General features: G+C 36.6%; 1 protein-coding gene across 3 annotated transcripts in view; it reads right to left on the bottom strand.

The window, feature by feature from the left end:
- SLC35F5 (solute carrier family 35 member F5) overlaps positions 1–12,049 on the bottom strand; it is a 32,788-nt gene extending 20,739 nt beyond the window's left edge. Inside the window, exons 1-7 of one of the 3 annotated variants that reach the window (XM_010973246.3) lie at positions 11,755–12,049; positions 10,811–10,901; positions 10,515–10,656; positions 6,634–6,777; positions 4,129–4,191; positions 3,044–3,125; positions 2,064–2,254 (exon numbers count right to left, since the gene is read on the bottom strand). In XM_010973246.3, the coding sequence (XP_010971548.2) occupies positions 2,064–2,254; positions 3,044–3,125; positions 4,129–4,191; positions 6,634–6,777; positions 10,515–10,656; positions 10,811–10,901; positions 11,755–11,794 (753 nt within the window). In that variant the 5' untranslated portion in view covers positions 11,795–12,049. Of the gene's footprint in view, positions 1–2,063; positions 2,255–3,043; positions 3,126–4,128; positions 4,192–6,633; positions 6,778–10,514; positions 10,657–10,810; positions 10,902–11,640; positions 11,692–11,754 lie in introns of those variants that run through there. The other 2 variants (XM_074363535.1, XM_074363536.1) reach the window with 2 other exon arrangements.
- Between the last annotated feature and the right edge of the window lie 5,216 nt (positions 12,050–17,265).

The following is a 17,265-nucleotide window of genomic DNA, read 5'->3' as shown; positions in this document are numbered from 1 at the left end:
CAGAACCTATAGTTAAGTAAGCAGTACAATTATCAGCATTTATATTTCAAAGAAGCAGTACAGGCACAAGATCTTCGAGCACTGCTAGAAGGCAGCAGACAGCTGAAGAGTCTAGAAGTCTCCATTCAGTCACGCTGTACTCAAAGCTAAAGCCAGAGTGAAACTACGGCAAAGTGATTCTGATTCTGTCTGTAGTCCTCAGACTTCCTAATTTCACTTGAATATCTAAATAAGAAAATGAGGTTAGCAATTGGCAAGATGGGCAGTATCAATATATATGGCAACAGGCGCCACAGTCTGCTTGTAGTTGAAGTGCTAGGGAAAAAAAGCAGAAGACTCTGCCCTTAATTACCTTTTGGAGATTTTTCTGCAAAATTAGATAATGCTTATCAGGTAATAATTAGCTTTCTTGACCCTCTTGCCTTATCACTTGAACATAAATACTGTGCTCATTTTTGAAACAGTCTCACTGGTCTCTGATCATGCAAGATAAAGAAATGAAAATAGATCACTCAGATGGCCAGCAATCAAAGAGCATGAGAACGCATCACTAGTGAGCTCTTTCCAGAAAAACGTTCCCATTTTCCAGCTCCCCTTAAAATACAGTCTCTGGCTCTCAAACCCATGGGATTCTTACCACAAATGAAAATCCATCTCAATTACCCTCCAATAAAAAGTATCTTTACGATGTTTCCTTTCATTATCCCAGAGTTGAGAATAATCATGTTCCAACAATTAAGCTATCACAAATAATTTATATAATACTTCATCATTTCATGACTGGTAATCCATTTTAAAATTATCATAAAAGGTATTGTTTGTAAAGCCTCTATGACCTAAATTATATTTTACCAAAAAAATTAAAACACCATAAGCCCTAAAGAGACAAAAGAATTAAAGGAGGACTAATAAATACAATACATTATTTCCTTTTAACCTGCACTGTCCAATACATTAGCCACTAGTCACATGTAACTACTAAGCAACTGAAATGTGGCTAGCCTGAATTGAAATGTTTAGAAATTGAAATTGAAATGAAAACTGAAAATGAAATAGAAAAAGAGATTGAAATGAAATAGTAATTGAAATGTTTTTGTGCTGAACACCAGAAACTGACACATTGTGACTGACTATACTTCTATAAAAAAATAAAAAATAAATATACAAATAAATTGAAATGTTTAGAAGATTTTAGTACAAAAAAAGAATGTAAACTATCTCAGCAATAATTTTTATACTGATAATATGTTGAAGTACTTTACATATAGTGGGTTAAATAAAAATATAGTATAACACTAACTTGTTTCTCTCTTTTTCTTAATGTGACTACTAGAAAATTTTAAAATACGGCTTCCACACACATTCGGATCCCACAATGGAACATGTGGAGAGGCATTCATTCATCTAGCATGAAGAGCATGGGTACATCTAGAAACACTGAAATTCATTTTTTAAATTGTAAATCAGAGTTTTCAATAACTCAGACATGTTACCTAACCCCAGCTTAGCCCAAAATAATATTTTATTTGCTATATGAATATTCCATATGAAACTTTAAGCATATTTTTTGTTTTTATATTAAAATAACTGAAAAGCTATAAACAATATTACATGAAATTCTGAAAAAATGTTTACTATGAGTACTTGTTAAAATATTTGACCACATTTATATGAAAATATATATTTAATATAAAACTGCAAAAACACTTATTTGAAGAAATAAATACATACTGTAAACTCTTATCTGGATATTACTAGTGCTTGTATATATTATAGTGTAAAATAACAATTCGTTATTCTGACCATGAGGCAATGCCAATTTCTAAAAAAAAAAACACACACATATATATATATATATATGAGTAGCCATAGTGCTACAGTATTTACTAAATTCTTTCAGGTATGACTAGTATTTACTAACTTTAATTCCCGAGTGATGGCAGACAACAAAGTTTAAAGTCAAGATTAAGCAACCTAATAGTCTTATACTTAAATAGTATATTGCTGATATGTATACTGTCTTAAAATTCAAATTCCAAACATATAATAAAGAGAAGACTTACCACAAAGCAAAAAAAAAAGCTAATTTTTGCTACTTGAGTTGCAGTAAGTTTCCCCACAGTTTTGAGTAAGGATTCTTGCTCCTTCACAGTAGGATAGGACATGCGAGACAACTTAGCTTCCAACGCATGGCTTGATGGAAGCTGTCGAATCTCCATGATGTTACTGAACCTGACACGAGACTTCTTGGGAGCTTAAAAGAAAAAGCATAGTACAAAATCATTAAGCAGTTCCCCCTTCATCCAACAAGTTATACATTTTAATTTACTGATAAATGCGTATTATTTGATCCATCTATGATTACACTTGAACAGTCAAAAAAAAAAACAGTTATATTACTACATGGGACAGCTCTGTTCTTTCAAAAGTTTTAACAGGAAAAATGTTTCATTTATAAAAATTTTTAAAGGTTTTAAAATGAGACTGATATTCAAAGAAAGTTTCTGCAATTATGTACAAACACAACTGCCTGGTTCAGGATTATAGTATAATAATTATTTTAGGATTTATAGTAAAACTTTATTTGAATTTTTCCTCATAGATACCCAATTTATAAGAATTATTTTTCCGGTCAAGCATGTGGAACATTCTTCTATGCCCATTCCTTGCGAGAGAATATTATGGATAAATACTGTGCCTTCTGCTGAAGCTGGCATTCTTTACCATATTCACAGAACCAGCAGAATTCCTGTAATTTGCTATCAACGTCTTTAATGGCCTGGCTGAAGAGGATATTGTTCATTTAAATATATATACATAATGAAACCATAGTGATATCAGGTATTTGGAAGTTATTTCCATCGAATTAATAAAAACTTCTGGTCAGACTTCCAGAGGACTACTGGCTGAGCCAATGCCACATGGAACAGAAGAACTGCCAGGTGATCCCAGTCAACCCACAGGATGACTAAGTTTTGAAATGGCTTGAATGAAGCTAAAATGTCCACCCATTTCTAAGTTATGAAATTTAAATTTTGCTTACATTTTTCAGTATCAATGTTTGTGTTCTCAGACTTTTCACTTGGAAGGTCATGAAATTTCACAGGAACATACAGAGGTTCACTCTGGAATGTAGCAAAAACAGAAACCAATATAAACAGCAACTGTAAGAGCTAAGTGTTGGCTAGATTGAAGTGGATGATATTCAGACACAGTAGTTAGAAGAACAGGCTTCCTTCTCAACTCTGTCTCTACACTCAAGACAACTGATATTTGTCTTGCTGAGGTTTAAGATATCAGAGAAAAGAAATGACATTTTCTCCATAAATTTCCCTCTTTATAAATTCTTCACAGCACCTGGTAACCTACCTTGCTTGCACCTGTAGTTCTAAAAGCTGGACAGACAAAAAAACTGTACTGTCAATAAGGCCACCAAGCTAGCACTTCCTAAATTGGTATTCAATTTTAAACTAACTTAAAATTTTTTCTCAGATGGAATGTCACATTTGGACAACACATTTTAAAGAAATGCCTTAGTGATGGTCTAAAAAGAACAGATTTTTAAATACGATCTCTCCAACAAGAAGATAAATGCTTAAGTTGACTATGGTTAATTCCTTCATATGTTTGCTTATTATTTGTCTTCTCCCCTTCCCCAGACACACACTCTCACACACTGCAATGCAAGCCATATTTCAAGAGCCTAGAACAAGTGCTTAGCACATATCAAGCGCTCTTAAAAATGTATCCAGCAAACGAATGAACAATCCGCTTATAGAGTCTCAGAGTCAAGCAAATGTATTTGTTTCTAAGCAATAATAATACAATAATGAACATAAAGTGACAGAGTTGGTAAAGTGACAAAGGACAAAGGATTTCCTTTACTATTTTTAATCTTTAACTTATTTCCTCTTCCTTTCTCTCCCCAGAGGTGGCTGAATTGCTTACTTCTAGGCCCCAGGTATCTCTAAGGAAACAAAGTACCAAATTACAACCCTCATGGAGGGCACCGAACATTAAGATATGTCTATATCTTAATATAGCTGTGGTGCTATCAAAGCTATTTCAGTCCTTCCCGCCACAGTCAACTCCGCCCGCACTCTTCCTGAGGAGAAAAGAAATACTTACCAAAGAACTATTCATGGTTGTATCTGTTGTGCAAGCAGCAAAGTAACCTTCAGCATCTGCAAACTACCAATAATGGGACATAAAATCCAATTAAACTCATGTTATAAAGTAGAACTAGTGTGAGTCACAGCTCAAAGGAATAGAACCAGAAATGCGGAGTAGACCTAAAAGGGTATAATCATTAATAATAATGATAATAGTAGCTAATGCCAGTACTCAGCTATCCAAGGTAGGTATTATCATCATCATTTTGTTGATAAAGAAACTGAGGCTGAGAGATTTCATCTAAGTAACCCAGTCAGGATTAAAACCCAATTCAGTTAACTGCAAAACTTATGCCCTTTTCACAGTACTATTATAACATTTCAGATCAGTAGAGAGAGGATGGGTGGGTTAGTGAAAAAGACAAATAACGTCTTAGTATTATCATGATAATAACATTAATATCAAGAGCCCTCTAAATGTTTTCAGAAACTGGACCACACTTTGAGAACCACTGTGCTAGTGCTGTATAAGGCATGCTTTTTTTTTTTTAATAACTACAGCTACCCTACCATTTATCCCTGCTTAAAGTCTGAAAAGGTTAAATAACTTGCTCAAGATCATACAATCAGCAACTGATGAACAAGATTCAAACACCACAGCCCATGCTCTTAAAGAACCCTCATAAATCAGGAAGAAAGAGTCAATGTAGAAAAATAGACTAGATACAAACAACCCATAAGAGAATTCTACTGTACAACAAATATATGAAAGAGTAACCAAAAACATGCAGATTAAACAAAATACCACTGTCCCCTCACCAAACTGGCAAATATCAGGGTTTTGCTCAAAGTTCAATCTCACACACTGCTAACACACAAATTCATGTAGCGTTCCATATTTTCACACATTGTAAACTGACTCTACTTCAATCAAAAGAAAAATGTTCCAGTAATACTAAGTCACATAGAAAGTTGTTTGTGATATACTATTAAGCACAAAAAGTAAGTTATAACATGGAACATAACGGTACAATTTCACTTTTGTAAAAAGTAAAACAAAAATACACATGTAAAAGAATGGCTGTATATATGCCAAAATACTGTCAGTGGTTATTCCTTGAATGGTAGAATTTATTTTCTTTATTTTGTTCCTCTGTATTTTCTAAATTTTCAACAATGCGCATGTATTAATTACACATATAACATATTCCTACATGTAATACTACAATGAATATGTGTTTCTACAATGCATATGTATTAATTTTATATAGTAAAAAATATATACACTCATAATTTTGGTAAATTTTTGTGGACATGAATATACATTTCTAGTCTTTACCTCAAAAAAAAATTACTGAAAAAAATCTAATGAGTACATTTCTCAAGAATTTCTCAAGAATTAGCTAAGATAAGAAATGATATTATTTTACCCCACAAACAGCAGTACCCATAAAAGAAAAGGATTAATAGAGACAGAAATTAAGAGTGGTTACCAGGGACTCGGAAGAAGAAGGGATGGAAGCTATTGTTTAATGGGCACGGAATTTCTGTCTGGGATGATGACAAACTTGTGGAGATGGACAGTGGTGATGGCTCCATGGCAAAGTGCGTGCACTTAATGTCCCTGAACTATACATTAAAAAATGGTTAAAATGGTAATTTTATGCTATATATATTTTACTACAATTAAAAATAGGGGAAAAGAAAAAAATGGTTAAGTGGTAAATTTGATGTTATGTGTATTTTATCACAATTTTAAAAAGAGGGAGAGAGAATAAAAAAAAGAAATAGAAAAGCATTAATATAAGAAACAGAAATTGATACAACATTGTAAACTAATTGTATCTCAATAAAAAATATATATATACAAAATATAAGAAACAGCTTTATATTCGTCATCCTCAAAAATTCAGTTTCTGTTTTTGCAAGGAAGATACATCACTATATAAACTGCCATTTCTTTCAAAACTTATAAATAAGCATGTTATGTCACATTAATGAAAGATTATAATTTGATTAGCCAAACATCTGAAACATGCCCTGAAATATGGCACTTTCATTTAAATATATAAAACATATAAAAATTATTTTGCTTCTACAATCACCTTTATAACTAATTAGGTGATCCAGTCTATAAATAACCAAAGACTATAGAGATTCTTATCCCTCACCTTCCATCATCTTCTCCACGTTAATTGATTTGGGCTAGTTCAGTCATTTTTAACGACTCAGAGGATGTCAAGAGGTAAGGGAAAGAAAGTGGTTATGTACTTTTGATTTCTCACAAGGTATTCTGATGTCAAGTTGATCGAAAGAATAAATTTTAAAGTTTGGACAAAAAGGTTTTTCTTACATTATGCTATTTTCTTACATTAAAAAAAGGTTTTTCTTATATTATGCTATTTTCACTCATTTAACTGAACTTAATTAATATTTGACTGTCCTTCAAGAAACTATTACATCTTCAAACCGTGACAAAATTTACCCCTTCTCCAACACACATTTAAAATTTTAAACTTACAAAAGCAGCATGCTTTCCTCGAAATCCTCTTGTACACTGTTGTCTCCATGGCTTCCAAATAATAAAGCCCAAAAGGTACAGAACAAACATAGATGTTTTTGCAAAGGTGCTGAAGAATGGTTTGTTGTACTGAGTAAAAACATACTGTAGAGGAAAAAGTTACATAAGCTATCAGACTATTTTAAACCTCATTAGTCATTTCCACTAAAGTAAGGCCATTTACATGATTTTTAACTCTAAAAGTTCATTTAGAAGAAAAAGATCAAAGGGATTATAAAAATATTTTGAATTCATTTCTATTGTATTTGCCTTGCATACAAAGGATAGCTCCAAACAAAGCAGGAACAACTTGCAAAAAGTTTTGTTCAACATTCACTGAAAACCTACTATGCAACAGTATTTATACTAGGGGCTAGGGAAAAATATGACAGACTTTCCTGAGAAATAAATATACATTTGAAGAGTATGCAGAATAATGTGTTAATACCATGATGGGGATACAGGGTACCATGGGAGTACCACAGGGAGACAGACCATTTTGAAAGTAACAGAAGTTTCCTAAAAGAAGCTATTCTTGATCTGTGTCTGAAGGGCTGAATAATAGCTCAAACAAAGGAAAGAGCAAAAAGAAAGGCAATGAAACAGAACAGAGTATGAAGAAAATTCCAACAAGTTTAATGTTATTAGGAAGTTATATAAAAACCTGTAATTGTGTTTAAATTGGAAATATCAGAATGAACTCAGAATGTTTTGTTTCCTATAAACAAACAAATAAATCCTAGTTATGTGCACTGAAAAGGCCTAGCAAAAATTATAACCCAGAAGGAATGAGCAGCTCTAGAATCCAGATAGTGATCTGTATACCATTTTGCACTCAAAAAAACACGGGTCCTTGAAGAAATGGTCAAACCCAAGTATGGGGCAGGAAATACACAAGATGAGACTGGGATATCTTGTGCCAGAAAGCAAATAAGATGCTAAAGAATAATGGGGTCATATTGAAAAGACACCAGGGCCTATTTAAAGGGATTCCTACTGGCCAAAGGTAGAACAGTTTAAGCATCCAGAGGGATAATAACTACAGTTGTTTGAATCACATCAAACATACAAAAATCCATAAATGTGCAATGACACTCAAAAAGTGCTCAATGGCTACTTTGGAAGTTGCTAGGCAACATACTCTGAAATTAATAAAGGAAAAAAATCAAGATTTATTCAACCTTTCCTATATGAACCATGTTTCAGGACACCCAAACAGTAGTTGGGAAAAGTTCTCCTTAAAGAATTCCAACTAATAAATGCAGAAGGAATGACCCTTAGAAAAATCACCATTTTACAACCCCTAATGAAATACTCTTATCTGGGCAATAATCATATGGATACTCAACTACTACCTAAAGACTGATGAGGAACTTACAGTGCTCAAATTGGCATCACCCAAAATAAGATGTGCAGCCGTTATGTGCCTCATGCTGTGATGTCAAAGGAAGTACCCAATACCACCAAGGCATTTTTTCCTAAACTGAACCTGAATCAGATCAAGACTCCACATCTACCATTTTAAAGGAAATAAGAGAGAAGAAAGAAACAAGTTAAATGACACCTCAAGAAAGCAATTAGCCTATTTATACAGAATGTGTGCATTATGGACTGAATGTGTCTCCTCAAAATTTATGTTAAGGTGGGGAGGGTATAGCTCAGTGGTAGACTGTATGCTTGGCATGCATGAGACACTGGGTTCAATCCCCAGTACTCCCATTAAATAAACAAATAAATCTAATTACCCACCCCCCAAAAAAAGACCTGAAAAAAATTTTTTTTAGTTCATATTTTAAAATCCTAACCCTCAACATGATGGTATGAGGAAGTGATGCCTGTGGGATGGCATGAAGGTGGAAGGTCACGAGGGTGGATCATGAATAACATTAGTGCCTTATAAAAGAGACCCCAGAGAGCTCTCCTGCCTTGTGAGGACACAGTGAGAAGACTGCCATCTAAGAGCCAGGAAGGGGTTCACACCAGACACATCTGCCGGTGCCTTGATCTTGAACTTTCCAGCCTCCAGAACTGTGAGAAATGTTTGTTGTTACAACCACCCAGTCTATGATAATCTTGGTATAGCAGCCCAGACAGACTAATACAGTATGATATATTCTACAGGAAAAATGATTCAATTTCTCCAACAAATCAATGGCATAATTTTAAAAAAAGGGGGTGGAGGGAATATAGTTAAGGACTAAAAGTCACTTAAAAGTTCTCATAAATATATAGTGTAATCTTTATTTTAGCTCCTAACCTAAAAAGATGTCTTTGACACAACCAGGGAAATTTGAATGTGGACTGAGTATCAAAGGATTTTAAGGAATTAGAATTAATTTTGTGAGATATGTTAATGGCATGGTGATTATATTTTAAAAAATGAAAAGTCCTTTTCAGTTTGAGATGAATATGAAAGAATTTAAGTGAAAAGACAAGTGGCTAGAATTTGCTTTAAAACACTTAAATAATGTTTGGAGAGGGGTTGATAAGATTGGCATAATCTGTTAACTGTTAAAGGGCAAGTGTCGGGTACATGAAGATCCATTATACCATTCTCTCTACTTTGTGTGTGCTCAAAAATTTCCGCAACAAAAAGACCGATTTTTAATTCTCAAATACACAGTGTATCTCAGAAATTTGATAAGCACATTTGGCTGAGGAATTAGACACATTACATGTACTCTTGGATAACAAAATTATAAAATACCCTCTTACTAACAGATTTCACTTTTTTCAAAAATAGGGAAAAGTTTGTTGTTGTTGTTATTTTTACTTTGCTTAGATATGCACTGTTAAATCATAATTAAGTCAGGTGCTCTTTTGTCCTAAATTTTACTACGTGATAAATAAAAACTAAAATATTTATTTAAAGTTTTAAAGATAGGCTTATTTCCCTGTCAATATTAAAGAGACTTCTTTGTGGTTAAACTACAGAATGTTAATCTAAAAAAAAAAGATTATAGAAGAGTGAAAAATAAATGGCCTATTGTATTCCAGAGCCTAATTCCAAAAAGGCTAAAAATTTATTTATTCATTGGATACAATGTCAATGTCAACTATTTACTTAGCTACCATGTGAGATGACCAGCAGTATCAAACAGCTTCTTTTGACACTTAAGTTCATTTTATAAATGCTAGTTTCCTTTTGTATACTAGCCTTAAGATAGCAAAATGTTAAGTTAAAATGCAGTAATTTCTGAAAATAAATTTTTATATGGATCATTAACCAAACAGAATAAAGTTAACTATGCATGTAAAAAGAAAAACTAGCTTGGGAACTCAAAATACAACATTACTATCAAAAGGTCATCAAAAAAGACAAAATAAAATTTAACTAGATATGTGTACTTCACAATAATGTTTGAATCCGTAAACATATAAATGTACATACACCCATGTATGTGTACAATAGTGACCTGTACGTGAAAACTTGGATCACTTTCACTTATCTGTCCAAAAGCATTCTTAATTTCTACATAATGGTGACAAATGATTTTGCATCTTGGTTTCCACTAGAAAATAGTATTTATAGAGAAAGAAGTTAATTTAGAAAAAAGAAAAACAGAAACACCCCCAAATATTAAGAAAATGTGCATATATCTCACTTTCTAAATAACCTCCCTAAAAGATACAAGAAAACTACATGAACCAACAAAAAGAGTAGCCTTTCAGTTTCATTCAACCTGAATTGATACTTTTTCACTAACAAAGAAAACATAAATAATTCAACAATATTCCAAATACGGCTTTAAGTAAGCATGAGATAATAATGACTAGAGATACTATAGCTTAACAATACTATTTCTATAATACAACATCATTCCCAAACGAGAATTACATACCGAAGTAAGTTCTGAGGATGCGACCCATATCACATCAACAAGTAGGAGAATAACCACCCCAAGAGCCATTCGCCTGCGCTGAGTGAAACCACTGCTCTGGGAATTCATTCGGTTCATGATAAATACACACACCATTTGCAGTCTGTTTTTAGAAAACACGGATCACATTAGAGAGGGTTTTTTTTTTTTAATTACTATATGAAAATGAGAAAATTTGCATTACAGAAATATCCGACATTTGTTAAGCTAATGTTCAGTTTGAAAGTCATACCGTAAATAAAAGGTAGGGAATTTACCTTGTTTTACAGGCCTTTCTTATATCTTCAAGGGCACTGCCTGAAAACTTGGCAGAACTGAGTCTAAACGGAGGTGAAGAACTCAGCGCACCTAAAAACCACCACAAAATGATGCTTAGGAAAACAGTAACCACTCAAAATAAGATTCATAAGATCTTTTTCGCTGTTCACCTTCAAAACGAACGCATATGAAAGAACATCAAAATGTGTTAAATATAACTGACACTCTCCTCTAGACTTTCATGTTATCCACTCTACAATTCCAATCATACTCTGACAAGAATACGGTACAGAAAAGGAAAAAGCAATACTAAACAATCGGCACACTTAAGAATAGTTAACTACTGAAAAATAGCTCCACCGAGTTTCATAAATACAGAATTCCATTCGCCTCTCTTGCCTCTCTCCAGAGGAATCCACCCCGGGGACAGGGTCTAGACACGCGCCTGTTTCCTAGTGTCTTTTCTGTCCCTGATCTCCAGTGGAGTTGGGTGATTTGAGGAAGTGATTTGTTGTGAGTCTTGGGGACTCGTTGCCAAACATCTCACGTGGTAAAGAGAAAGGCTCTCCACGCTTCCCCACCCACCTCTGTCACTATGTCTACTTATTTTAGACGGAAACAGTCATTCACGAGGTGGGTGAGGAAACAGCTGTTAAAAGGAATCTTCCTTTTTCGGAGGAGGAAAAAAAAAAAATTAAGCGAAGGACGCTTCCCGGGTGAAAGAGATTAAAGCCCCGAAGCGGCGGCGCACAAGCAGCTCTCTCAATTGCCAGGTTCAGGACGGGGCTCCCTGTCAGCCTCCCCTCACTCCGCCCCCAGACACTGTTACCGTTTGGGTCAAAGCACGGAGGTTGCTACCAAGGGCTGGAGGTGGGGCTGTTCGCGGGCCCTCGGTCCCGGCTCTGGCTCCCGGCGACTGCGCGGCCCTGCCCTGCCTACCCACCTGGCCTTCCTGCCCCGCGATGGTGTCGTGGCGGCACCATGAGCGGACCCGGCCCGGATCCGCCGCCGCCCGGGGCCACGGCCGCGGCCTCGGACTCACAGAGCTGTCGCGGCGCCTGCCATTGCGCTGTGCTGGAGGCCCAGCCCCTGAAGCCGTGGTGCCCCTCGGGAAAAGGCTGCGGACGCCGCCCGGGTCCACTCGGCCCGGGAGGGCGGGGAGCGGGAGGGTAAAGAACCGCGCAGGCAGCGATGGCCGCGGAGGCCCGGAGCTGGACCCTGGCCCCGGCCCCGCCCCCGGCCCCGCCCCCGGCCGGCCAGCCAGCCCGCCTGCCCCGCGGCCCCGCCCCCGGCCCGACACGGCGGCGCGCGGCTTACGTCACGACGACGCGACGGCGACCGCGGGAGGGCTCCCCTCTAGGGTGGCTCGGCGGGGCTGTGCGCGGCCTTTGCTAGACGCTGGGCTGGGACCCAGGAGACACGGCTGCGGTGGCGGAAAGGAGTGGAGATAGGAAGAAGGGAAGCAGGGCGCGGTGCAAGGAGAAGAGGGACGCGGGCGTGGGTGGCTGGGGCGGAGCGAAGGACGAGGGAGGTGGCGGAGCCTCCAGATGGCCCCGCACTAGAACAAGAGCTAGCAACTCCGTTTCTTACCGCGTTCGGCCAGGAAAGTCGATATTCCTTTCTGGAGAAGAGGCTCTAAAAGCAAAGTGGCCTGGGCGAACTTATGCCTTCTGGAAACTTTTGTATATAAACTAGATCCCAGCTCTTGGAATTAGCTTTGCCCCTAGGGCAAGCTACTTAGCCGCCCTCAGTTTCCTTATCTGAAAAGTGGACATAATGATAGTATCTGCCTCATCTGTTTTTTGTATATATGCCAGGATTAGATGAGTATACAAGTGTGAAGGGTTTAGTTTATTCGTGGCATGTAGAACTCCACAAATGTGAATAATTATTAAACTGTACAGGTTTTTTCTTAATCATGTTTTGAATATCCCATAAGAAAAAAACTCTTGGCCAGGGTCCTGATATGTATTTAGAAAACGAAAACAAGACTAAAAGGTTCTGTAACTTATCTGGAGACTTCTACCACCAGCGCATTTGTAACATCTTTATGGGATGGCGCGAAGAAATTAAATTTAAAAAATTCTGTAGTCACAATGTAGTTCATTTCTTACTTTGTAAAGCATCTCTTGTTTTCCTGAAATTGAATATGTTGAATTTTTTTCAAATGACTGGTAAAACAGTACCAATGGACATTTTTGGTATTCATCTAGTCAATTTCTAATAAACTATTAGCATCAAGCTCCTCTAATAAATTTTTCAGAACCTATCATACAGAATAGACAAGTCTTAGCCATTTGCTTAAAATTACTACTTGGGGAAATTTGGTAGCAGACATTAATCAGATTATCCCAGTACCTGCTTTATTATTTTCTTTCATTCATTAACTCTCTTGAGGGTGTCAGACTGATAATAAGCTTAAGGATTTTTATGCTATATTTATGACACATAGACCAAAAAAAAAAAAAATAATAGAATTATGAATACCTCCCAGGATCTGAGTCAGGAAATTTAGGTTCTAATACTTAATCTGACCACAATTTGCTGTGTAATCTTGAGGATTCTTTCTACAGTGCCTCAATTCTCAATCTATAAATATGCTGATACCCTTATCTGTTTCTTAATTAAATAATGCAAATGTCATTATTTTGTAAAGGTATGTTAATATGTTACCATTATTACCACTTTTTTCCAGAGCATCTGCTAAAGGACAGTGCCTCTAACTCTAGGTTAATCTTCCATTAACATTTTTTCCCAGCACACTCTAAGGGAAATTCCTCTGGACTACTCTGAGTCAACAGACCCTGTTGTGGTTTCTGTGCTGTGGCTCTATCCTGACCTCAGACATTTCTCTAGTCTCCATATATCTTTTTTTTTATTCATAAGTTTTTTTAATTGAAGTATAGTCAGTTTACAATGTTGTGTCAATGTTTGGTGTGCAGCATAATAATTCAGTCATACATATGCATACATTTATTTGTTTTCATATTTTTCATTATGGGTTACTACAAGATACTGAATATAGTTCCTGTGCTATACAGTAGAAACTTGTTTGTCTATTTTATATATAGTAGTTAGTATCTGCAAATCTCAAACTCCCAACTTGTCCCTTCCCCACTTCCTCCACCCCACTGCACACACACACCTCCGCAACCATAAGTTTGTTTTCTATGTCTATGAGTCTGTTTCTGTTTTGTAAATAAGTCTAGTCTCCATATATCTTGCCCAAGGCCAAGTCTTTAGTAACTTCAAAGTCTTAGAAAACGGTTTTCTGATATAACTTTAACTCTTACTCTAAGTGATTAACTCTTAACAACCTGTATCTTTACCTTCCCCTCCCTACCAAATCCCAACTGTCTACATTTTCAAAAATTCCGTAAGAGTAAGGACTTTTGCCTATATTGTCCTCCTTTGTAGCCTCAGAACCTAGAATAGTGCCTAATAAGAGCTGGCAGTCAGTGTTTGTTGAATGAACTTAAACATCCTGCTATCTCTTGACCTTTTTAAGCCTATTTTTTCTCATATCTTCATTTCTGTTGGTACCAGTGTTACCATGGTGTCACAGACTTTAAAGATTGATCTTTCATTTTCAGTCGTTTCTTTTTTACTCTTCATAGTCCTTTTGAAATCTCGAAATAGTAGACCCTTAAGATTCATCAGTTATTAAGTCCAACACCTTCAAAAAAAATCTCCCAAAATACAGAGACTACAATTTCCTCAGTAAGTACATATGTCACAATACGAATATAAAAGCAAGGTTGTATGTGTACAGGGCAGTCACTAGTTAACTAACTCTCCTGTACACCAGTGTCAAAGATTACATTTCAAATTGAAGCCTTAGTAAAATTACAAACGACTGCGTCATGAGTCTTTGGAGCCTCTAGTTAATGGTTGAAACCACGTATAGTAATTCTGTGAATTCCAAGTGTGGAAATAACACTCAAATGAGAATAAGCAAAAGATACTTACTTTGACCTTGCTATAACAAGGCAGTCAGCCCCCAGCACTTGCATTTGGCAGAAGCACAAAGACAGACAGGGAAGGGTAAAGCTTTATAGTAGAAAGCAGAAAAGTCTTCAGGTATGCCCTAGTTATTGGCGTGGGGATGCTGGAGGAAGGCTAAACAGAAGCAATGCAACCTATGTGGTTGGTGAGAGGCACAGATCTGCCTTTCTCTGGTTGGTCCTAAGTTGGAAACAGGGCAAAAACTCAGGAAGCTGGCAGTTATTGATCAAGTCCTGACCAACAGTCTACTCTTGTAGCTTGTACGTTATCATCATATTCTCTGTAGTACCTACAAAAATGCTGGACAGATAGCTCAGTAAATATTTGATTTGATTTGCATCAGTATAACACCTGGTTTACTGGATTGAGATTCACATTTTTTATTATGGTACATAAAAGACTGAATTTGAATTACTGCATTTTACAGTGTAAATCATATGCTATAATGGAAGTCATCACCTTGAGTAGTTCTGAGATACCTAAGGTTCTAAGGGCTTACTGCATACAATCAAGTCCTATATTTTAAAGGGTTTACAGGCAGGTTGGAGGAGCAAAATATCAACAGAGATCTGAAAAAAAGTTCCAAGCATCCATAGAATAGGCATTCCAAGACAGTGTTTGACTGATGACCACTCACTGCCATGCTCCTGAGGGCATGGACCAGAGTTTTGCAGGCATGGTCTTTTCAGGTAAGTGTAAAGAAGGCTTTAGAAAACAGGTGGATCTGAGCTTCATTTTAATGATGGGTAGGATTTTGATGGGAGTAGGGTAGAGAAAAGTTTTTTTTTTCTAAGAGAGTAAATGAATATGAGTGTAGGGCAGGAAAAATTCGTTTTTCCTTTTACCCTCCTTGGTTCTCTGGCTGGGGCCCTGTAAAATTAGACTGACAAAAGAAAAGACAGATTAACAAGGGAAAAACAATTTTTAACACAGGGCAAATGAAGAGTAACTCAAATGGGTGGTTAGAACTTGGGCTAATATATAGCATCTTAACAAAACAACAAAAATTTATAGAGATGTGACAAAGGATAAGAGTTTCAGACTTTCAAGTGAAGCAAACTGTGGGAAGGTGTGTGTGGGAGCAGCTAATGGGACAAGGTTGGTTGTGCAGGTCCGTCTTGGCTTTCTGTCTTCTTCATGGCCATAAGACTTGCCAAGGAGACGGGATTTATGGCAGTCCTTATTTTTCAGAAGTTTTTGCTTTTAGTCAGAAAGGCTTCTTTCTGCATGTATTGATTCTCATTTGCCTCCAGCCCAAAATAATCCTTATGCCGAAGTGATGTAATCTGGGGTGGCACATTCTGGTCCCCTACATGAGCAAGAGGGAAAAAAATGTGTCCAGAGGCCACTTATAAAACATTTGGCAGAACACGGCATACATGGAGAGAAGTAATGGAAATTAAGACAGATCAAGTGAGTTCTGGGGAGGGTGCAGCATGTTGTGGAAACTAGTCCAAGGAGTTTGGACTTCTGATTTGTATGTGAGGAGAACCTAAGAGCTTTTCAGTAAGAGAGAAACACTTTTAGTAAGTCAGAAATTATTGAGCATCTACTTGATGTCTACCAGTGTGGTAGGATTATTGGGGTACTATGTAAGACATGGGACCTGCCCTCAAGGAAATCATGTTATAGACAAGTGATTCTCTAACTAAGGCAGATATTTGCTAAACTAGGAAATATTGAATCTAAATGTACTTGTTTAGTATCCTTTTAGGATTCTGTATCATGCCAGATGCCAAATTGATGCTCATTTAAAAAATGGTCTCCACCAGAAATTGACACAACATTGTAAACTGACTATACCTAAAAAAAAAAAAAAAAAAAAAAAAAAAAAGACTGAAGGAGGGAGAAGGATCAACCTGAAACAGGTCTCTTTGAAACAGTAATACTTAAGATGAGCCTGGAAAGATGAGTAATAGCTGGTGAGGAGAAGAGAAGTGGAGGGCATTACAGAGAAGGAGCAGATGGGACAAAGGACCTGAGATAGGAGGCCATTTCACTGATCAAAGAACTGGAAGAAGTCTGCTCGGGGCTGAGTGACTTGCCTAAAGTCACTGGGATGGGCACCAGAGTGGGAGTCACACCCAGGCTGCCTGGCTGTAATATCCATGCTCTTCCCTTCACTGTGCCTCCAAGTGAATGAGACCCCCAGGGCAGGGGGCCGGGGGGTAAAAGGACCAGAATCCTAAACCTCTGGGCACTCATAAAAGTTTACCAGTTTGGGATTTGCAGATACAACTGTATATAAAATAGATAAACAACAAGATCCCACTATACAGCACAGGGAACTATATTCAATAGCTTGTAATAACCTATAATGAAAAAGAGTATATTTATTTCTATTTCTATATATCTATTATTTATAACCTATTTTAATATAGAGTAAATATATTCAATTTCTATATAATTATTATATATTTATGTATATGTATAACTGAATCACTATTCT

Source organism: Camelus bactrianus, chromosome 5 (assembly GCF_048773025.1).
Source record: "Camelus bactrianus isolate YW-2024 breed Bactrian camel chromosome 5, ASM4877302v1, whole genome shotgun sequence".
Classification (NCBI taxonomy): domain Eukaryota; kingdom Metazoa; phylum Chordata; class Mammalia; order Artiodactyla; family Camelidae; genus Camelus; species Camelus bactrianus.
The sequence above is the reverse complement of the archived record's forward strand: the minus strand, read 5'-3'. Positions and strand labels throughout refer to the sequence as shown.